The 21,728-nt window shown below is 38.4% G+C and overlaps 2 protein-coding genes across 3 annotated transcripts; both read left to right on the top strand.

The window, feature by feature from the left end:
• Nucleotides 1-433: 433 nt before the first annotated feature.
• Nucleotides 434-8,417, top strand: mapk15 (mitogen-activated protein kinase 15). 2 transcript variants are annotated; one of them, XM_078954592.1, is made up of 16 exons: nucleotides 455-603; nucleotides 738-870; nucleotides 938-1,124; nucleotides 2,302-2,400; nucleotides 2,743-2,772; nucleotides 3,452-3,542; nucleotides 3,973-4,103; nucleotides 4,630-4,793; nucleotides 5,568-5,707; nucleotides 5,799-5,856; nucleotides 6,277-6,414; nucleotides 6,669-6,774; nucleotides 6,916-7,228; nucleotides 7,473-7,582; nucleotides 7,677-7,829; nucleotides 7,937-8,417. In XM_078954592.1, exons 5-16 carry the CDS (start codon nucleotides 2,761-2,763, stop codon nucleotides 8,123-8,125), a joined length of 1,605 nt encoding a protein of 534 aa, XP_078810718.1. In that variant the 5' UTR covers nucleotides 455-603; nucleotides 738-870; nucleotides 938-1,124; nucleotides 2,302-2,400; nucleotides 2,743-2,760; the 3' UTR covers nucleotides 8,126-8,417. The 2 variants fall into 2 exon arrangements, with proteins under 2 accessions (XP_004074268.1, XP_078810718.1); XM_004074220.5 differs by lacking the exon at nucleotides 938-1,124 and having other exon boundaries at nucleotides 434-603.
• Nucleotides 8,418-11,632: 3,215 nt separating this feature from the next.
• Nucleotides 11,633-21,274, top strand: grinaa (glutamate receptor, ionotropic, N-methyl D-aspartate-associated protein 1a (glutamate binding)). The gene is made up of 7 exons (XM_004074221.5): nucleotides 11,633-11,932; nucleotides 16,940-17,258; nucleotides 17,466-17,584; nucleotides 17,668-17,868; nucleotides 18,000-18,128; nucleotides 18,332-18,475; nucleotides 18,597-21,274. The coding sequence occupies exons 2-7, from the start codon at nucleotides 16,967-16,969 to the stop codon at nucleotides 18,744-18,746; spliced, it is 1,035 nt and encodes a 344-aa protein (XP_004074269.1). The 5' UTR covers nucleotides 11,633-11,932; nucleotides 16,940-16,966; the 3' UTR covers nucleotides 18,747-21,274.
• The last annotated feature ends 454 nt before the right edge of the window (nucleotides 21,275-21,728 follow it).

The following is a 21,728-nucleotide window of genomic DNA, read 5'->3' as shown; positions in this document are numbered from 1 at the left end:
TCAAAAAATGTTTATTTTTAGTTTGGGGAATGTTATATTTTACCATACAAAAATATCTGCAGTTCACTTTATAAAAAAAAAAAGAAGGCATAAATAGTGTTCCTTTAATTCAATTTTGGACCACGAAGTCCCAGCTGTACTTAGTGCTTTTTCTTTGAAATTTGCAAGGTGGTAAATGCAAATTGGTGTCTTGTTTACTCAGTAATCACAACATCAGTAGTTGCCCAGATACAGAAACTAGCAATATTCCGCACCTGCAGGCTCATTTCTGAGAGTTGTGGCTAATTAACTGCATGTGTTTCGTACATTATTTAATTTCTTTCAGTAACACTGAAGTTTGAACGCGGCAATTTTATGGACCCCGCTTTCCAGCCAATCACGCAGCATCCTTCCCGACGTCTCCATGACAACGTTGCCGAAAGACGGAACTTCTAAAAGATCCGGCGGTTGCTTTAAGGACCGCGGAACCAATGGGCGGCCTACTCGTTGCCATGTCAACGAGGGACAAAACTGCGCTTCATGTGTTTGCAGCAGCGAAGAGAGTTCACCTTGAGTAAAATAACTCCAGATTATGAATGTATGAGGCGTTCTTGCTAAATGAAGGTAAAGCTGACCGTACAGAGGATTTTGTCAGAATCACCAGGTAACACCTGGATGAAAGTATTTTATTTTATTGTTTGGACACCATTTCGCCCGAGACTTGTTTCGTCAATTCGTGTTATTTGAATTTATTTCAGGTGATGGTCTGTGTTTGAACAGAAAAACGAGTCAAGCTGCAAAATGAGCAAAAAATATGAAGCAGCAAATGTCTCAGAGATGGAGGAGCACATTTTCCACAAATATGACATCAAGAAGAGGCTCGGTAAAGGGGTGAGTGACTTTAAAAACAAAACACTGACATAAGTAATATTTTAATATACTGTCATTATTTTTACAGCTTGAAGAGAACAGACCACAGAATGAATGGAATGAAATGAATGAAATCAACTCTTTTCACATTGCAATTTCTCTCAACTTTTGCAATAATTTGTGAACAAATTATCACTTTGTTGCTACTTCTATATATCTTATATGCTTGAAAGAAATTCTGCACTCTGCCTGCTTGTTGTTTTCAGTGTACACCAGTAAGTGGGAGCTTTATTTACTCTGGCAGGACAAGCTTTCTCTTTGCAGACCCACTTATGAGTGTGGACGCTCCTCTTTAGGTCCAGCTATGTTTGTTTTTCTCCACACGTGCAGCATGAGGTTAGCACAGGACTAAAAGCTGCTAGTTATTTTTTTTTCCATAGTCCGTCCCGGGAGATTCCCAAACTGCTGTTCTGTTTTAGGGCAGCCAGCTGCACATAGACCTGCCTGCCACAAAAGCTAATCAGCCGTGTTTAGTGAGACTCATGTTACACAGCAGTTTGACCAGATTCTATACGACATGTGGAGAAGACGTGGCATGCATGCTTTGAGGGATGAAACTGCAAGTCAACTGTTAAAAGAGTCATAAAAATGTTTGACAGCCCTACTGGAGCACGGGTGAGACCGTATACAGTTCCCTGACGGTCTCCAGTGTAAAGCCGATCCTCTGGCCTCACTGGAATAACAGTGTATCCTGATGCTGTGCCTCACTTATGCCTGAAGAAGCCTGATGTGTCTCCTTTCACTATCGTCTGAGCCAGAAGCAAATTTAAAACACAAATAATCAGAAGTTAACTTTCTTTTTAAACAGGGTTGTGGTGAAGAATAGACTCTGCAGTAGCACATTTTAGATAAACGTCTGTTTCAGATATCTTACAGGAACAATTACACGGCCAGGGCCCCAAAGAGTAATGTGATCTTTGGTCTGAAGCCTCGGGTGCGAGTGAAACCGCCACAAAGAGGCACAAAATTGTGGCAGAAGAGTGAATATCTGCAAAGAGAGCAGCAAATAAATGCGTTTGAATCATGAGACAAAAAAGAAAGAAAAACAGAGTAAAATTTAAAAAAGAAATGAGTAATTTAAGCTAAATTAAAACTGATTAAAATTTAAAAACACTTTCTTGCGTTGCTCGGCACAAAAGGTCTGTGTTATGTCAGTGACTCATGTTCCAAGAAAGCCACCGATCCCATTGGAAAATTATTTTTCAGCATGAAACATATACCAACACAGGGAACAAACAAAACCTGAGTTTAGAAGCATATTTGAAATTAATACTTCCTTCAAAAATAATCCTGGTACAGGATTTTGAAGCACATTGTTTAGTACAAATAGATTATCCTGAGCTTGCCATTTTTCAAAAAGCCACCAAGAAAAAAAAATCTCTTTTTTCTCAGGCATATGGGATTGTATGGAAAGGTGTTGACAGAAAGACAGGGGAGACTGTGGCGGTGAAAAAGATATTTGATGCCTTCAGAAACAGCACAGACGCCCAGGTGGGTTTACTGTTTTTCCTGCTGTAAGTAAAATAAACTAAAATGTGTAGCTTGTTAAATATGATCATTTGGATAATTTTTTCTTTGCTTTTTTTTACCTCCAATGTTAAGTATTTATGTTCCAACAGTCATTATATTGTTGAAATTAAGAATTTGCACTTTTCTGTTATGCAGTTTTCTTTTATCTCCCTAAATGACCTAACTTGAATCTCTGAGATGCAATAAATGCAAGATGTTCTACTCTGAACATTTTTTCTTCCTTTTCCTTTAAAAAATATCTTTATATTTTTGCACAGTTCTTTTCAAGTTCATCTAATGATTTCTTTTTTTTTCTTTTTACAGAGAACGTTCAGAGAAATAATGTTTCTTCAGGTAGTAAAATACTTTTACCTTCATTGCTCTTCCTTTAGCTTTTCTAATGAAAAATGCTGATAACCATACTTTTATTAAAAGTTGTTTTAGGAATAAAAAGCCTGCCTTCAATACCACATAGCAGAAAAGTAAACACACGCAATGCCAGTTTTTTGGAGGGCTTTTTTTATCTGACCGTCTCACTGAAATTAAATATTTAAAAATTGGAACTAGTTTTTGGCATCTTTTCTAATTGAGTTCAGAAGATTTTAACAAAGTTTTGCAACGGAGTAGGTCAAGGAGGTCATCTGAACATAAAAACGGTTGAAATTAAAAATAAAACTATTAAACTCAAACTTACCACCGTAGAAAGTGCAGCATAATTGTAATACAGTTTTTTTTAACATAAATGAAAAATACATTTTTTATCAATTTTACTTATAAAAATAGTTTGATGTCTAAAAACGAAGTTGACTTAGATGCACGTGGCCTTTAGCAGCTCAACTGGGTTCTAATCTGGCGTTTATTATCTTCCTGAAAACCCCCAGTCCTGTAGTTAATTAAACATTTTCTACCAACCATTGTAAAATCTCTCTTGCAGCTTTACCAGTTGTTTGTCTAACCTTGTGGTTTTCGTTGCCTGTCAGTTTTTTCTTTTGCTCAGTAGTTTCTGTTTTTGAAGCCCATCATCTTTCTGCAGGAGTTTGGAGATCACCCCAACATCGTGAAACTCATAAACGTCCTCCGTGCAGAAAATGACAAAGACATTTACCTCATCTTTGAGTATATGGGTGAGTGCTGTGAATGTTAGCAGCTAAACAACGTTTGAACATACAGTGTGCATTCACACATGCATCAGTGTGAGGAGCAGCCTATAACTGCCAGGGGAAAGGATTTTGTGCATGTCTGTAAGAGGCCCTCAGCCTGTTTTCTGGTGACAATGCTGCACTGCTGAGTCCACAGCTCAGCCTTCTCTGTGTAGACTGAAACCTGACCATACTGCAGGATCAGAGCAGCTCCTGCTGCCTGAAGCATTTTGTTCAATGTTCCCCAGGCTTTTAAGCAGAAACTACTGTTACTTTATGTATTTGTACGTGTTTTCACACAACAGAATCTGTTGCTTTAGTGTTTTATAAGTCTTTATTATTTGCAACATTCCCATTGGTTGTATTTACTCCGCTAGCTGAGACTGAATACTAATACAAACTGATTTTTTTTTAGATACTGACTTGCACACTGTTATAAAGAAAGGCTCCCTCTTGAAGGACATCCATAAGCGTTATGTGATGTACCAACTCTTCAAAGCCATTAAATACCTCCATTCAGGAAATGTTATTCACAGAGACCAAAAGGTGAGGAATATGCAGACATACTCCTGTGTTTCTCTGTAAAAGATAATTCTATTTTGATTATATTCAGTATTCAAATAAAAAGAATGAAAATTGCCATTGAAAAGCTGATGTCATAACTTAACTCGAAATGCAAAAGAACATTAGAAATAAATTTAGTCCATGATTCTAAATATTCAAAGTGCACTAAAGCTGAAATCCCTTTATTTCTGATACAAATTGTCTTATAATTTATTTTGAAGTTGTTTTAGTTTAAATATTATTTATTTGTTTGATAGTTTTTGGCTGAATTTTTTAAAGAAACGTGTTGACCATTGCTCTTATCTGCACTTCCTTAATGTAACTGGAATTTCATTTACTGAGTCCAATGAACATGCAAAGATCCCCATCACTTCTTAATTTTGTTTTACTCAAAAAAAAAGAGTTTTTTTTCTTTTAATGACATAATTACACCTAGATGTCAGAAAATTTACATCTTAAATTTTTAGTGGCTTTTTAGAATATTCTTTCTTGTCTTTTATTTCCAAAGCCTTCTAATGTGCTGCTGGACACTGACTGTGTGGTCAAGTTGTGTGATTTTGGATTGGCTCGATCACTCAACCAGGTGCAAGAAGACAGTGTGAATCCAGCACTGACAGAGTACGTGGCCACTCGCTGGTATCGAGCTCCTGAAATCCTGCTAGGATCCACAAGGTATCAGCTCTGACGTCCATCTGTGGTGAAAAAATCTGACCTCATCTTCTGCGTGTGCCAGAACCTTTCCCCTGGCCAAAGTCACATTGATTTAAAAAATAAAAACATCAACAAAACCTATTTCAAATTAAAAGGAAAGTGGTTTGGAGAGATTTACAATTAGAAAGAAGGTATCTGAAGCTTTGTGCTTCTATGCTCTATGATGCTACTTTCACATTTCTTTTCTTCGTACTAGACAAACATTGCCGTCCACTTATTGTTCACTCTGGTTTGCAGTTTATGGTTCCCTAAAACTGAGATTGCTGTGACGTTTACACTTCTAGATCTGTGAAATTCAAAGAAAGATTTGTATTTATTTACTCTGTTTATCCACAACAACAAAAAAAGTATTTCTTTTTCACTGACACCATAGTGAATAACTAATTACAGTGCAAATGAAAGCACTATCTTTTTTAAATAGTGGTTAAATGCATGTGTCTGATGTTTTTTAATCCATGTTTTGTTAGTCTAATGTTATCGATTGTCTATTTGTGTAATTTTTTGCAACAAGAAAAACCATTTGTATTTGGTAATTTGTATTGAAACAATAAGTTTTTATGCAGCTGCGCAACAAGATTCCTAAAAAAATGTTCCATATCTGCCTCTCAAACCACAGACAATGCATGTCACAAGGTATTCAGTTACCTGCATCCTGATCTCATAAATGCCATCTCCTCCTACTCTGTTTAAAGTTTGCAGTACTTTTGAGAATACTTACCTTTTTAACATTCAAAGGTACACTAAGGGAGTGGACATGTGGAGCCTTGGCTGTGTCCTGGGAGAGATGCTGCTGGGGAAAGCCCTTTTTCCCGGAACATCCACCATCAACCAAATAGAGAAGATCATGAGTGCCATCCCTCACCCCAGCCCAGATGGTAACCAGATCTGTCAGATTTAATTAGAATTATTCATAACCAAACTTTAAGCCTTTGCTTTTGTTAATTCACACACTTTTTACATTTTCAGATATGTTTGCTATCAAATCAGAATACGGGTCGTCTGTCATTCAGAGAATGCTGTTAAAGTAAGGCAATCTTTTTCTTTCTGTCTTGGCTTTCACTCTAAAAACATAATTGTTCTGTCAAAACTCTCCCCAGTTTGTGCTTGGTCTCCTACTGACCCTATTATTGCTGGCAAAGAGCCATTTTGGGGGAATGATAGTGATTCATTTCCATCAATCCACTAAAAAACAATGGATCATCTAAGCATGCAAGGGGAAGTTAGATTGTTCTGGGAGCAGAATGATCACTGCAGTATTTCAGTGATGCAGCATAGGATAACTGCAAACAGCAATGACAGCATAATCAGACTACCTCGTTTAGATAATAGCATACGTTGAAATATTCAGATTAGGAAGGGACATTACACCTCAGCAGAAACATTATTGTCAATAAAACACATCAAAATAAGGAGTATCCTTTCTGACGTTATTCCCCTTCTCTAGACCACAGGTGCCTTTGGAGGATCTTCTTCCACCGTCTGTGCCTCATGATGCTCTCAACCTCGTGAAAAGTTTACTAGTTTTTAACCCAGAGAAGCGGCTGACTGCAGAACAAGCCCTCCAGCATCCATATGTAGCCAGGTATTAGGGATATTTGGGTTAATTTGGCTTTTAGTACAACACAAGTTGCCATATAAATGCAATAAAAACAACAGAAACATTATCAAACACATTTGTTTTTGTCTTTATTAAAACAGTTTTGTGTGGAAGATTTTTCTCTTTACATTGTTTATTTTTATATATTTGACAAATTTACATTAGATTAGCAACACTTAATTATGTATTTCCTAAGATGTTATTATCTGGCTACAACACAGTGTTTTTTTATTCTTAAGGTTTCACAATCCAGCTAAAGAGCCCAGTCTCAACTATGATGTTGTTCTGCCAGTGGATGATGATGTACAGTTATCAGTGGTTCAATACCGCAACAAACTTTATGAGGTGAAAAAAAAAACACGACAACGGATAAAATTTTAACAGTTTGCTGTGGTCGATAAAAATGTGATGCATTTTTATCCCAAGGTTTTTTTAATTTATTTTAAACAACAATAAAAGCCACTAACTGTTCACTTTAAAATGCAGATGATGCTGGAGTGGAAGAGCAAAAACGCAATGCTGAAGTTGCCACAGGCTGTAGGCTGTGTCAGCAGTCCGGGGAAGCCGAATGCCAAGAGTGAACGAGGAGAGAAGAAGCCGGTGACAGCGAAAAGCCACAGAGATGGTGACCGGGAGGCGAAACCAGCATGCAAGCAGGCCGACCAGGAAAAGCATGTGCATTTAAACGCCGATGTTACTAACGCTGAAGCAGCAAACGTCAAATCTACTTTAGGGAAGACAAGCCCAATAACTCGCCCTGGTTTCAGAAAACCATCATATAATCCAATCACTCATACAGGTATAGAAATGTAATACTTTGATCCACTGTATTTGCTGTTTTTTTTAACTTACCAAACTTTCTTGTAACACAATTTTACTATTGTTATTATTTTATCTTGCAAAAATGGCTCATAAAGACGCTATGAGTCAAAAGCTTCTGCAAGACGTTAGAGCTCAATTTAAAAATGTCTGTCTGCACATTTCCTAATGCCAAATGAAATGCTGTTATTTTCCCTGCACAAATTCTTCTACTCAAAATCTAGTTGGTGCTCCTCATCATGATCACTCTACTAGAGTCAGCAGGAAGCAACCGGGACAAACTACTAATGAAACCACAGCAACACTACCAGCAGAGGGACCCAATATTAGTGCAGTAAGCCATAGAGCTCAGTCCAGTCACCATTTCTATTGTGATCTTATCATTTGTTTTTCTATTTAAAACCCCTTTGTGTTTGTCTGTCCACCAGTCCATGGATCAGATTCTGCAGCGTGGTCGCTCAGCCCCTGTGGCCCACAACCACTCCTTCTCCTCCACCCTAATCCAAACACAGAAAAACTCTTTAGTGCGCAAAGAGGACAAGTCTTTATCTGCTGGCCTGCACATCACATCAACCCAGCTAGTCAGTGGAAGCAAACATTTCATCAAAATATTTTGGAGTATTATTTGAAGAACTAGAAAAATATAACTGTCTCAAACAACTCTTGTTTTTTTCTCGTGTGGACCCAGAGCTCAAACTCTCGTGTTCGTGAGGCTCCGCCGCCGCACCGTCCCAGCAAAAAGGTCTTCCAGAATAACTGCAATGTGTTGGCTGCTGGTGACCCACGAGCCAAACTCGGCAGCTACTCCCAAGCCTATGGTACTATCAACAAGACAGAACTTGACAGTCTCCTTCGAAGTCGGCCTTATCATCATTAACTGCCCTCTTATCAGTGGTTGCACAGCCAAGGAAATCACATGTTTCATTATAGGATGTTTGGTGTTTGACAAACACACTGAAAGAAGATAAATTTGTGGGTAAATGACTGGTTCCATCCTGTGTAGAATTTACCCAGACTCTTTTAAATTGTAATGAGAAATACATATCCAAGACTATATGATTTTTATTAAAAGAAAAACCACTGCAGCTACATTTTTGTATTGTCTTTAGATTTTTTTTAAGGTAATACCAGTCAAAAACAGCAATAAATATCAAAGGATTTTCACGGCATGTTGGTCTCTTTTTATGTTTTTTGCATTCAGGTTTATCTGGATTTATAGAGGGAAGCAAGGAATTAAAATACTTCTAAAATTAAGTAGATATTACAAGTAAGGACTGCATTTGATGATTTTGGTATATATTGAATACTTTAATGACACAAAGTTAAAAGAAACCAAAAGGACTATGTTCTACTACAGCAGCTCTTGATGTAAAAGCCTTCCAATTTAAAGTCCCCCCCCCCCCCCCCGATTAAAAATCATGTTTTTTGAGTTATTGACACACGTGTGGCATTTTCTTATGCAGAGAACAAATTTAATTAAAGCTACAAGTAGCATTTAGCGGGCCCGAGCACGTGCGACCGCCTGACACGGGCGACCGCCCCTCGAGAAACACCCTGCTTAAGCTTTTTCATGTCATACTTCCTTCTGCATTCTGGAGCTGCGAGCTACAGTTAACATGACAGCAGCCAGTAGGTGGGGGGGGGGGGGGGGCTGTAATCTGTTGGCTTTAAGGACAGAGACTTTTGCATATAGCATGAAAAAAATTTCTTTAACCGAAGCTTCGTTCAGACCCGCTCATTTTCTCATCAAGAAGAAGGCATTTTCAGATTAAGAAATTGTCAATCAAGCAATGATGATAATTACTAACACTGTACCTAAGGATGAAAAAATGGAAGTGATCTAATTTCCACTACTACATCTAGACCAGTGTCAGCTATGTTTGATAACTTGGCCAATTAGCTGGACCGGGATATTGCAAAGTGCTGGTGGTTTCGCATCGAGTGTGATGAGTCTGTGGAAAGCAGCAGTACAGCGCAGCTGTTGGTTTCTTTTAACATCAAGAGAAGAACTCTTGACACAACTGCCCTTACAGACAAGTACAAGAGAAGTTGAAATGTATAACACGTGAAGGAGTTTTTGTGCAGAAAAAGGTACCATTAGTAAAGCTGGTAGCCATGCCTGCAGACGGGGCTCCTGCTATGATCAATAAACAAACAGGTTTCATCACTCACTGTAAAGCTGACCCAGACTTTCCAAAATGTCTGCATTACTGCTGCTTCATTCACCAGCAGGCCTTATGTGCGGAAGTGATTGGCTCTGGACATATAATGACTCCTGTTGTGAAAATTATAAACAACCTCAGCGGCAAAGCAAAACAGCACAGTATTTTCAAGGTGCAGCCTGCAAATTTAATAAGAAATCATTTCATTTTGGGATTTCTGAGTATTTCTCCTGTTGATCGCTGTCAATCAAACTGTCACAAAAATTCATTCTGTTTGAATTAAGGAGCCACTGCGTTGTCACAACAGCCCAGGAGCGCACACAATAGCTCAGGTGCGGGAGAAGAGAAGATACACATTGCTGCATTTCTTGCACATATTTTAAGTGGCTGGATTTTGTTGTTGGCACCCACATATTAAAAATTAAATTTAAAGTTAAAGTCCCAAATGTGTTCTCCGCATTTGTGTTCTTTCTCTCACCGTGTTGAAGGCTTGCTCTCCTGCTTTTACCAAAGAGGGTACATAAAATGCCAGGCTCTTGATCACAATGCAGGAAATAAGGCTTGATGCCTTTTTTATTACATTGCTTCCTATTTATCCGAACAAAAATTGGAAAAACTCCTAATAACATTTTTTATGGTTCTGGGAGGAAGTAGTATGCAACTAATTTTAGCAGATACTGCTATGCCTCAGTTTAACACTCTTATTCTGTCTCTGTGGTTGTTAATTTTTATATCTGAACTCTTCTGAAACTTTTCTGTTTCTTTTTCTAGTCATGAACCAATTGCCATGGATATTGAAATAGGAAACTTTCCTGCTGTGGGACCTAATTTAAAGTCTCTCTTCGATGTTCTTTTGTGAAATTGTTCCCAGTGGTCTTTTAATTATGATTATGCTGTTTTTAGCCAAAACAAACAAACAAACTAAAAAACTGTCTTTTTCTTGGACAGTTTCTGCAGAGCGGCAGGAGTTCATCAGAATTTTGCGTCTAAGATGTGGGCGGGACTGCTGGTGCAGAGTAAGCCCGCCCTGTCTTCCTGTCATCCATCTGTTTACACACTGTCCCGCTATGTTACAACTTCTCACACCCCAACCTAACAAAAATGGTGAGCAATATTGGAGCTGTCCAGCCACACAGTTAAGATCCAGATTCCAGCTCAGACGAGGAAAACAAAGACGTGCATGGATCTATTTGTCTGCAAGTGGGTGCACCATAATGGGGCTTAGCAGGGAGTTTGTGGCCCGCTGACTGCAGCGTCTATGTAACTGCTACAGGCTTTTTCAAAGTGCATTTTTTGACTGCTCCGGAATTACAGCAATCTGAATAACAAAACAACTGAAAAACAACTCAATTTTGCATCTTTGACCTTAATTTTCTTAATCTATATCCTCCAGTATGACACCAAAAGCATTAATTTCATTGGAGTTGGTCTTTAAGGATGACGTATATTTAGGTATATTGGATTGTGTTGAGCTCTAAAGTACAGACATTTTGAATAAACTGAATAACTGCTGAATACTATATATTTTCCCAAAGAATCAAGGAAGTTTTCTGATGCCAGCAACCATCAATCCTTGCTATATGAAGCAACATAAGATCTAGCCTGGACGACACAGGGATGTGGCTTTAAAGTTTTTGGGGTTTTTGGCTAAAAAGCTAAAGTTATGCAAAGCATGAATGCTGAAATGTGAAAAAACTTGTCAGCAGCCAAAGAGTTAGGTGTTTGATTGTTGCACAACGTACAAAAAAATCAGTCTATTTAAGTGTAATCCAAGTACATTAGTCTACAAAGGGAGGCGGTATACTTAAAGTTTACTTTTTTATACTATCTTTATATAGTAAATTTCAAATATTCCTATTAAGTCTGAAGACGCTTTCAGTTTGGTACTTCCTACACTACATCTACATGCACTGCAGTAGCCTATAGTTGCTAAACTCAAGTACATTTAATAAAATAATCTTCAGGTGTACTACTTTTTGCAAAGAGTCGTTCCAAAATGTGGAAAATCATGGGTTCCCAGCTAATTATTCGCTTTTTGAAAAAGATATTTAATAATGTGAACCAAATATTTTCAAAATAAATTAGCAAATGCTGCTGTGTATTGACATTTACAACAGCAACTTCACGTCACATTTGTTTAATTTTCTTAAACATAATTTATTATTGTAAATTGTATACTAAAAAATACTTGTGTAGCCTCCGAGTGTGAACAATTCATAATCCTGTACTGTCGCTCGTTCTGACGTAATGGCCAGTAACCGAACCACGTGACTCGTGTTATGCATATAAAGGACTTTCTAGGTCTATTCTAGATATTTCTAGATTTGTGTTTACTTGCTGTGACTCCATCGTTCTTTTTAGTCAATCTAATAATAGCGTGTTGGAATTTGTTTTTGCTCCTCATAGTCAGGCAAAACTGACTTTAAAGCGGACATTTCCCAAACATTCGCTGACCACTCGTAACCATTTCAGAGACGAAGGAGGTCGTCCGCGGCGCGTGCCAACTGGCACTTTAATTTAAGGTAAGGATTTTGTGGGCTTTTTTTCTTTTCTGTACGAATTATATTGAGTGTATTTGTTCTAATCTTTTCATCCCTAGGGATTTTTTTATGTTGCTAGAGCGTCGAGTAAAAAAGCCTTCAGCCTGTCATAGGGCTGCCTAGCGTAACAAAATGGGAGCGTTACACCTCCTAAACGCCTAAAACTACGGCTCTAACGGAGCCGTTGGGGGCTGAAAGAAACACACGGGACATTTTCTTAAGCCGACAAACATTGCGCCATTTAAACATAGGGGGTGCAGCAAGTCATATAGATATATGTCTAAGAGGCAAAAATAGATCCAACATGGCGTGTGCTGGAGGGGGGGGGGGGGGGGGGGTTCACTCTGCAAATCCACACCTTCCCTTGATGCTGAAAATGTTTGTCAATATTTTCCAGCCCAAAATGCGTTGTGTTACATTTTTGTGCGAGTTTAACCTGAGTCATATCACAACGTGACATAAGCTGTCTTTCAGTCATTTTATTGCACAACAACGTTTTCTTTAAGGATACATGTGGTATACCTTTTATTTACAATATCCTCATATCTACTTTTTAAAAAAATATTATTATATCCATGCATAGGCCATTGTTTTATTGAGGGTTCAAAAAATACGCATTCTGACATATTTGTTATGATTCCTGTGTAGAGGTTATGATTTCCTATGATTAACAAACACACCACAAAATTTACACTTTTTTTTTTTTTTTTTTTTTAGAATCCAATCGTGATGTTTTCCTGTGAAGTAGCTCACCACCAATTATTTTATTTATTTATTTTAATTATTTTTTTGTATAATCTAAACTACATGCTCCCTGCAATCTTAAAGGGCAAGTTCTTATCATTTAGATACATTTCTGCTCCCTGCGGCACCGTTTGATATTTCCTACCCATGATCCGGAACATTCCAACACCATTTCAGTTTATCTGCAGCTGGTTTGTTGACATTTAGAGCCAGTCTTACAAAAGCGCAAGGGGCAGGTGTCTGTCACGGATGTTACTCAGCAGGTTATGACATTATTAGAGCAGCTGACGTCGTTGCGGTCGCTATAATATTTCAAGCCTGACTACGTCTGTGTGAAGTGTAAGCACAGATTTACTGGCATTAATAAAACATATGGCCTAAAGCCTCAAAACACACACAAAAAAAACAACAACAACCTTTTATTAACTGTGTATTTTGAGGCTTTAGGGATTCCAGTAAAGAGTTAGATTTTTTTACTTAATGTTGGTGACTTTATATTTTTATCATAAACAGAAAAATCATGTGGTCACATGTTGGTCACAACACTCTAACATCCGGGTCTTTGTCAGTCGTCACGCTGGTTTTCTTGATGTTCTTTTTGTTTTAGCCGTATTTAATGCCAAATACATGGTACATTTATTTTTTTATTTCATAGATGGATAGATATTTGTCGCCATCTGATCAGGACATCTTCATTCTTATTAATCACTTACCACACTTATTACTACAGATATGTACTTTTTTTTTGGGGGGGGGGGGGGGGGGTGTTCTAATATTGTGTCCTCTTGCTGTTGAGGTACTGTGGTGGCCTGGTTGTGTTAGCTTATCTCTTCCAGGCAGTTGATGGTTCAATCCCTGTCTTTGACCTAATTCCCGCAGTGATGTCTTTGGGTCGAGGCCCGGGACCTTTGCTCTGTTTTATCCACAGCATGGGAGTTTTGTTCCAAAGAGGATTAAGAATCTCAAACCCTTCATGTACAGACAACCTAAACTGACTTTAGTATTATGTTTGGGCCCCTTGTTAACACCAGCACAACTAATTTAATGAAATTCCCAGTCAAATAAATACTTATTCATTATTTTTAAACTAGTAATGTAAAAGAAAGCTCTATTTTAAAGCCTGATCACATTCCACTCTCTAAACTGTGTTCTACTTTGTATTTATTATATTTATATAATTATGAGAAAAAAACTCAAAATACAGTGATTCTTATAGCATTTTCTGATGATGGAGGACAAATAAAAGGAAAAAAATTGCATTTCGGAGTTTTTATTTTATTCAAATCGTCAATTTAGGAGCAGACAAAAAATGATTGTTTGTGGCTTAGGTGCTACTGTCGGCGGGCCACATCCTCCCTGCTTGTAGATGGCTAGATCCATGTAGTCTACATCTTTGTTTACCTCGTCTAAGCTGGCATCTGGCTCAAAACTGTACACCTCCAATATTGCCTGCTATTTTTGATGCTCCGCTAATGTTATTAGCTTGGGGTTGTGAGGGACTGTAAGCCAGCAGGAGAAAGTGTAAACAAAGAGATGATGGGAAATGAGCGGAGCCTTACTACCGCAGCAATAGGCCCCGACTAACATTGGAGGCAAATTTCTGATGAATTCCTGCAGGTCTGCAGAAACTATGTCCTGGAAAAAGGATAGTTTAAACATAAATAAAAGTTTGGGTTAAAAACTGCACAATCCAAATTTAAAAACCACTGAGAAGAACACTTGCCAATAGACCTTAAACTTTATTTTGAAGTATTTCTTTAATTGGTTATGAACTAAAAATTATTTGTATTGAAACTTTTTTTCTTTCTTCTTTTCAGTTTCTGCTCTCTTCTTTTTAAAGTATTTCTAGTTTTATTTAATTCAACAAACCACCTGAGCTAAGGTTTTAGGAAAGGAAACACACAATTGATTGTATCAAGATCTGTAATCTAAACTCTGGCTATGATGGAGTACTTTACTTGCAAATGTGGACATTTTTAAGGGTAATCGTGCGTGGACAGCTGGATTTTTCCAATAGTGTTTGTCTGTAGTCTTTCACATAGCCTGCACAAGCTTGTATCGTCTAAGGAGGGATTTGGCTCCATGGATAATCATGATCATAATCTGTTATGATCTTAACGAATAGTGGCATCAGGCACCGCCGCCGTGGTTGTCTGCAGTATCTCACTGCACTGTTGCACTGTCCCACGGAGGCGCAGATGGAGATCATGAAGTGCACTAAAGTCTGACTGCATTAACTGGAGCAAAAAGGGGTTTTGATGGTAAACATTCCTGCTGTTTTGATTTCAAAATGAAGTTTTGTTTTATATCAAATTCAATGTTCTTCCTTACCCGACATGCGCAGGCTTTCTGCTGTTGTTGAAAAAAATACTATAGTATGATGCACCACTAAAAAACAGCTTTTTTCCTTTTTTTTTCTTTTTCTTTTTTAAAGCCAGCATGTGGCAAATCAGCATTTTTGCTTTCTTGCCTAGAGCTTCCATTCAATCCAGGCCTAGTTAGAAAACCATTCTGTCTATTTCTGGCTTCTGTTATGCATAGATGATTGGATCAAATGATCATTTACAGTGAAATAGCCTGGAAATCAGCATGCTGACGCATATTTTGACAGCTGGGTTGCTGCTTGAATGTCTGTTTTTACAGATATTCTGGTACTGGTTTTGGTTGAGGAAAAAAAAATCCACAACCAGACCAGTTTACGAAGAAACTGCTGTGAAATTCACTGTATTGCATTGCTAATTGAGTCTACGCTGCATGTTGAAAGTCTTTAAATTTCAGAAAACAACACCCAACTTATAAACATGAACCAATTGCCTCATTACATTACACTCATTACAAGCTTCACGCTTTTGTACTAAAGAAGTGTGTTTGAATGTCTCAATAATCTGGATACACTTGTTCACCATGGTGTATGTAGCCTCTTATCTGGACACACTTGCAACTGCTTATGTGTACTCTCCTGCCTTTTCATTCAGTGGTGTGCTGAGTGTTCTTTTGAGCATTGGGTTACAGATCTTGACTACAGAGGAGCCAATTCTGCATCCAGAACAAAAACATGCTGCAGTCTGTTGCTTTGTGTTGTCTTGGTGAAATGCAGCGGGCCATTTTGAGGCGTTGGTCTGAAACCCTAATATAACCTTTTATTAGGGCTGCACGATGTGAGGAAAACTTGCGATATTAGTATTCAATATTGCCATGACAATATAACTTGAGATATTTGAACAAATGGTAAAAAAACAAAAACATAATTTTCATTTCACTACAGTTTAATTTAAATAAGAGTCCACATCCGTTAAGTTATACTCAAGATGGAACTAGTCTACATGGGAGGCGAGCGTCTAACATAAAAAGGCTTCATCCGATTGGGCAAATGCATAAATTGATTTATTTGATTCTAATTACTTCAAGCTGCCATAAGATTGTTTTAGTACATTTCAAGTAACCATTTCTTGTGATTTTTGCCGTCTTTTGCGATATGCATATTGCACTCTTGATATGGCGACAACGATACATTTGCGATTTATTGTGCAGGCCTACCTTTTATCATTTATAGTTTCTTCTAAAACAAACAAGCTGTTGTTACAGTGTGGACCCCCATACTATTGGAGATTTTGCTTTCAGCCCAAAAGATAAGGCATCCATGATTTTTAAAAAAAAAAAAATGAAAAAAAATGACAAGGTTTAGTCTGCATCTGCAGATGGTTGATTTTGTTTCTAGAAGTTTCCTTTGGCCCATTCATTAATGTAGTTGACATAATCCTGATGAGTGGCGGTGCAGTGTGACGTAAAAAGTCCAAAGACTACATCTGTCTTCATCCTTGTTACTGTCACACAGAGATTTCTTCTAAATCCTGATGTCAGGTGCTGTTGATGAGATTTGCAAAGAAAGCCTTTGCAAGATGATTGTGAGGTTTGAACATCAGCTCTCACAAGACTCCATGTGTGTCATTGGATCAGCAGGAGGATGAGTCTGCACTTCTGAAGCATTCAGTGCATTATAGCACTGTTGAACTGGGGAAGGGATTGCTGCATTTTATTATATATACTGTTTTAGTTTTTTTTTTTTTTAGGCTTTATAAAATTAATTTATAGTTTGAGTTATTTGAAGAGGTTAACGGTAAAAATGTACACTTGTATCTGCATTATTCACAAGTCAAAACTCATCAAAGCCTCGTCTTTAGTTTTTGACGATCCCATGGATGCTTTGAAAAAGTTACTTACCATAGCCTGCTGTCTTCTTTACAGAAAGTTCCCCCTGAATCTCTCCACGCCATGTCTCACGACAAAAGTGGATACCCCGTAATGGGTGAAGGCAACCAGCCTCCTAACCCGAATTACTATGGACCCCCTCAGCCTGGGTTTGGCATGCCCCCTCCCAACTACAGCCAAGCCACAGGGGGACCATACCCACCAGCAGGCAGTTACGGACAGCCGGGCTTCCCTCAGGCCGGTCCAGGCTTTGCCCCGGGCCCGTACCCTCCAATGGGGTTCCCTCAGATGCCCTACCCTCAGGGGCCTTATCAGCAGGGATTTGGACAACCAGGTTTTCCTGTTGACCCCATGGGTGAGCTGCTCTTCAATAATTTTTTTTTGATGAAAAATAACATTTAAAAAGTCATGCTGGCGTTTAGGAAAAGCGTCCTAGTGCAAGATATGACAAATGACAGCAATGATCCAAAAATGCTGTACCTTTCTTTGTATTTTCTCACCAAATGTGTATAATAAATGTTTATTCATATGTTTAAGTTTAGTAAACATTATTTGTATTCAGGGGTACCTGCAGACAGCCCTGCCTACCATGACGATGGTCCTCCTTCATATGGAGACAACGATGAATTTAAAATTGGAGGTCTTGAGGACAAGACGGTCCGGCGGGCTTTCATCAGAAAAGTGAGTGAAATGCACAGTTAAGCCAAAAACTCTCGATTCTTCATCTTTCATGAACGGTTTCTCTTTTTTTCTTCGTCCATCAGGTCTTCTTGGTCCTCACCGTTCAGCTTGTGGTCACTTTTTCCTTCGTTGCCATCTTCACCTTTAGTGACGATGCAAAGATCTTTGTGCGGCGTAACCCATGGGTATACTACACGTCCTACGCCTCCTTCCTGGTGTGTCTCATCGCTTTAAGCTGCTGTGGAGACTTCCGCCGCAAATACCCAGGAAACTTTATCGCTCTGGTAAGACACAGCTTTCTAAAACTGCAAAGATTAAAAACCGAATGCATTAATCTCTTCAGAGCTGCTGTTAAAAATCTTTTTAACATCTATTGAGAGATTTCTCTTCCCCTTCTTGATTTTCTTTCTTATAGGGCATACTGACCCTAAGTTTGTCCTACATGGTGGGCATGATTGCTAGTTTCTATGACACGGAGACCGTCATCATTGCTGTGGGCATCACCGCCGGGGTCTGTTTCACCGTCGTCCTGTTCTCGTTGCAGGTATGGATGCACAAATGTTCACCACGCTGATGCTTTCACTCACAAATGGATAGTCACTGAATAGGAACTGAAGCAAAAGTCTGAATGTTTTTATTTTTAAATACGCCACTCCATCTGTTTGAAGCAATAAGACTTGCTAAATTCTCTTTTGGAGTCGAAATGCTTTTGACTGATTTTGTCTCCTTTTTGTGTTTTTAAAACAGACCAAGTACGACTTCACCTCCTGTCGTGGCGTGCTGTTTGTGTGCCTTATTGTGTTGATGATCTTCTCCATCCTCTGCATTTTCATTCGCAACAAGATCATGCATTTAGTCTATGCCTCACTGGGGGCTCTGCTCTTCACTTGTGTAAGTTTACTCATCTTTCCATATGATATTATCAACAGATGACCCCCACCCTCCTGAAAATCTCTTCACACTTTTCACATGTTTGAATTTTGTCTGACTTTCTCATTTTTACTCTCCACAGTTCTTGGCTGTTGACACTCAGCTCCTTCTGGGTAACAAAAATCTGGCCCTGAGTCCAGAGGAGTACATCTTCGCTGCTCTCAACCTCTACACAGACATCATTAACATTTTCCTCTACATCCTGGCTATCGTGGGTCGCTCCCGTGAATGAGCTCCCACCGTCAAGACTTCATGAGCCAGACTAAGACCTCCTGTCTCCGTGTCGCGTTCTGTCCCTCCGCTCAGTTTCACGTCTCCCCACATTCCCTCTCATGCTTCACAGTCGTACATGGAAACAAGTGCAGCATGTCGTTAAATATAGCTGCAGGGGGGGGACACCATTTCTCTACTCTGTTGCAAACGTTGCCATCCGATGACAGACTGTGATCATCTGTGTTCAGGTTTTTCCCTCTGCCAGTCCCTCCAGGATTTTGTTGGCTTTTTTATTTTCTTTTGGTTGTTGTTGCTAACATCAGCTTTCCATAACACAACAGCAGCTATAGACTTTCAAATATACTGCTAACTTTATTTAGTATTCTATGCAAACTTTCCATTTAAAAACTTTGCAAAGGATTTGTTTATTACTGTTTTTTAGACATACTGTCAACATTTAACAGTTGCACACCTTTGAAACGCAGGAGCTGTACGGCTCTTTAAAAGAGTTTTGTCTTTTATTTATTTAAAAATGCATTTCTCAAAATCACATAATCATACACTCATTATTTTGTCACACATGAATGCACTCATAATAAACCTTTTGGGATTCATTTTTGCTGCTTGAATGAACTACAGGAAACTTAAATAAGATAAAACTCCAGTTTGCAATAGTCTTATCACAAATGCTTTTCTCTTCTTTAAAAGGTAACCTGGCAACAAAAGAAAAAATCTGTCCCAGTGTATTGTGGGTAATGAAGTTACAGTGTGTCACTGTCTGGCATCCATCCTTTTTCTGATCTAAAAAAGGTTTGAATGAAAAACCTGAAGCAGTATATATTTAACATGCTAAAGAATTAACCTACATGTAAACTTTTCATCTGGAAAACAAATCTCATTCAAATTTGAGGTTCACTGTCCTTTTTCAAAAGCTTTTTTTTCTTCAAATGCAAAAGATCAGGAGGGTTTGCTTCAGTCCCGGTCCCATGCAAGTCTCTTTTCAGTCTGTGTCTGCGGACGTTTGCATGAAACGCAAAGAAACGTTCACAGGAATTGTTGAAGTTGCTGCAGTGGCACTGCAGAGTTGCCTGGAGGGCCTCCTCTGCCTGGAATGTCACAGAAATCTCTGTACGTCCCTCACCAGCCAAGCTATCGTTCACCTTGTCTTGCGCAGACTGAGTCCTCGGGGCTGGGCTTCCTGCAGAGACGTCAAAAACCAGCTTTGCCTGAGAAAAAGTTAGCATTCCAAACACTAAACTTTAATTTATTGTTCTCTGGCTAACTTGTCTTACATTGCAGCCTGCTGGTGTAAACTAACTGCATGACTACATTGATTAAACTACTACGTGTGTGGTATGACTATGTAAATACACCACAGGCAAAACCTTTAGTCTGCTTTCCACAGCTGTACATGGTGAAGTCTAACGCTGCTTCTTTGGTCACTCTGGATACTTTTGCACTGTGATTCTGGTCACAACAGAATTTTCAGCTCAACTTCCGTTCTCCAAAGGCAAAGAGGAGCACTTCTGAGCGATTCCATCTTTGACACGTTCAAATATCCAGCTTTCCTCTACTCTGTTACATAAACAGAATATTTAGGCTAGTGGATGTTAGCTAGGAGGGACTTTATTTAATTTAGTTCTTTTTCAATGGTTTGGTGCATTTCCTGCCGAGTCTAAATTTCATCAAAACGGACTGGATGTCTCAAAGTTTCCAGTAGGAAGACTTGTGGACTAGAATCAGTTTAAAGGGATTAATGAGCCAGCCTGTGGCATAGTCTTGTGTAGCCGGCGTGACTTTCATTTAAGAGTTCCCCGTTTCTACCTCTGAAAGGACAGTGGAGTGATTTTGTGTTTCTGTTGCTTCTCGAGTCTAGATGTCCAAATGGCATAAGAATGTTAGATGTTTATGATAAACATTTGTTTCACCAGAGTGAAGTTAATTTAAGTATTCTAATGTAATCTTTTAAACAAATCTTTTCTCTGCAATTATTTATGTCTCTTTGTTTTCACGCTTTCCTGTGGTGTACTGAAGTAAAGAGCAACTTATTTGTTTTTAGTTCTTGATAATAAAAAAAAAGGCTTTTATTTATTTTGGAAATCAATTTTTTTCTACTTTTAAAGGGTGTGAGCAAAATGAAAGAATCACGCCTTGCCAAAATACTCCTCCATGCAAACCCAAAACGTGGGATAAATGTAGATTTGTCCTCTCTGATCCCCATGTTCACCTGCTGCATGACCTTCTCTTCATTTGCATGTGCCAATACAGCGCACAGTACGGCTGTTCTTGTTTATAACTGAACACTTGTTGGCATTCCTGTGTTTTGTTTTTTCCCTAAATGCTAGTATCAAACTGATGTTTGTGTATATAGACTCCTTACTGGTTTGGATTGTGTAGATGGAAACTCTGCAGGTTTGTTTGAATTGTATATTTGCAACATATTGAAATTAAACTGTAGGTATGTTATCATTGTATATTTGTATTTTATTGGAGCCAGATTGCATTTTTCTCCACTGCTGTTTGCTTTTCATTAAACTGATTGGCTGTTGGACTCTTGAATTCAAGTTTTAGCCACATTTATTCAGCATGTTATTACCTTGAGTACCATAATTTTCTACTCTTTACCTTGAAACAACCTAAGACACAGACACCCAAACAAAGTTATACAAAATTTCTTCCAAGGAGACATTACTTTTCTGTTAAGGGTAGGATTGTGCATTTCCTGCACGGATTTGTTCCAACACCTCTGTAGGATCTCTCATTGGTCAGCTTAACTCTGTCTTTAGGTTTACACTAATTAAATCTAAAGATTACTTTATAAGATACTAAAATTGAAGATATAAAAAAATTGAATACTAAATAAAATGTCGTGGGATTGCAGGCTGAAAAGACTTTTGTCTTTAATTTCTCTGAAGCTAACCAAAAAATAGGTGAAAGTAAATAATTATCATGCAGCACAGAACCAAAAGTTTTGATTTATTTACTCAGCATTTAAAACTCA

This window comes from Oryzias latipes, chromosome 11 (assembly GCF_053564925.1).
Source record: "Oryzias latipes strain Hd-rR chromosome 11, Olatipes_Hd-rR_3.1".
In the NCBI taxonomy this organism is placed as follows: domain Eukaryota; kingdom Metazoa; phylum Chordata; class Actinopteri; order Beloniformes; family Adrianichthyidae; genus Oryzias; species Oryzias latipes.
The sequence above is the reverse complement of the archived record's forward strand: the minus strand, read 5'-3'. Positions and strand labels throughout refer to the sequence as shown.

Excerpts from the sequence above, each read along its gene's own strand:
- grinaa (XM_004074221.5), top strand. The coding sequence starts at position 16,967 with ATGTCTCACGACAAAAGTGGATACCCCGTAATGGGTGAAGGCAACCAG. Across the intron at positions 17,259-17,465 it reads TTTTCCTGTTGACCCCATGG|GGGTACCTGCAGACAGCCCT; the intron begins GTGAGCTGCTCT and ends ATTTGTATTCAG. Across the intron at positions 18,476-18,596 it reads GGGCTCTGCTCTTCACTTGT|TTCTTGGCTGTTGACACTCA; the intron begins GTAAGTTTACTC and ends TACTCTCCACAG.
- mapk15 (XM_004074220.5), top strand. The coding sequence starts at position 781 with ATGAGCAAAAAATATGAAGCAGCAAATGTCTCAGAGATGGAGGAGCAC. Across the intron at positions 3,543-3,972 it reads CCTCATCTTTGAGTATATGG|ATACTGACTTGCACACTGTT; the intron begins GTGAGTGCTGTG and ends ATTTTTTTTTAG. Across the intron at positions 4,794-5,567 it reads ATCCTGCTAGGATCCACAAG|GTACACTAAGGGAGTGGACA; the intron begins GTATCAGCTCTG and ends TAACATTCAAAG.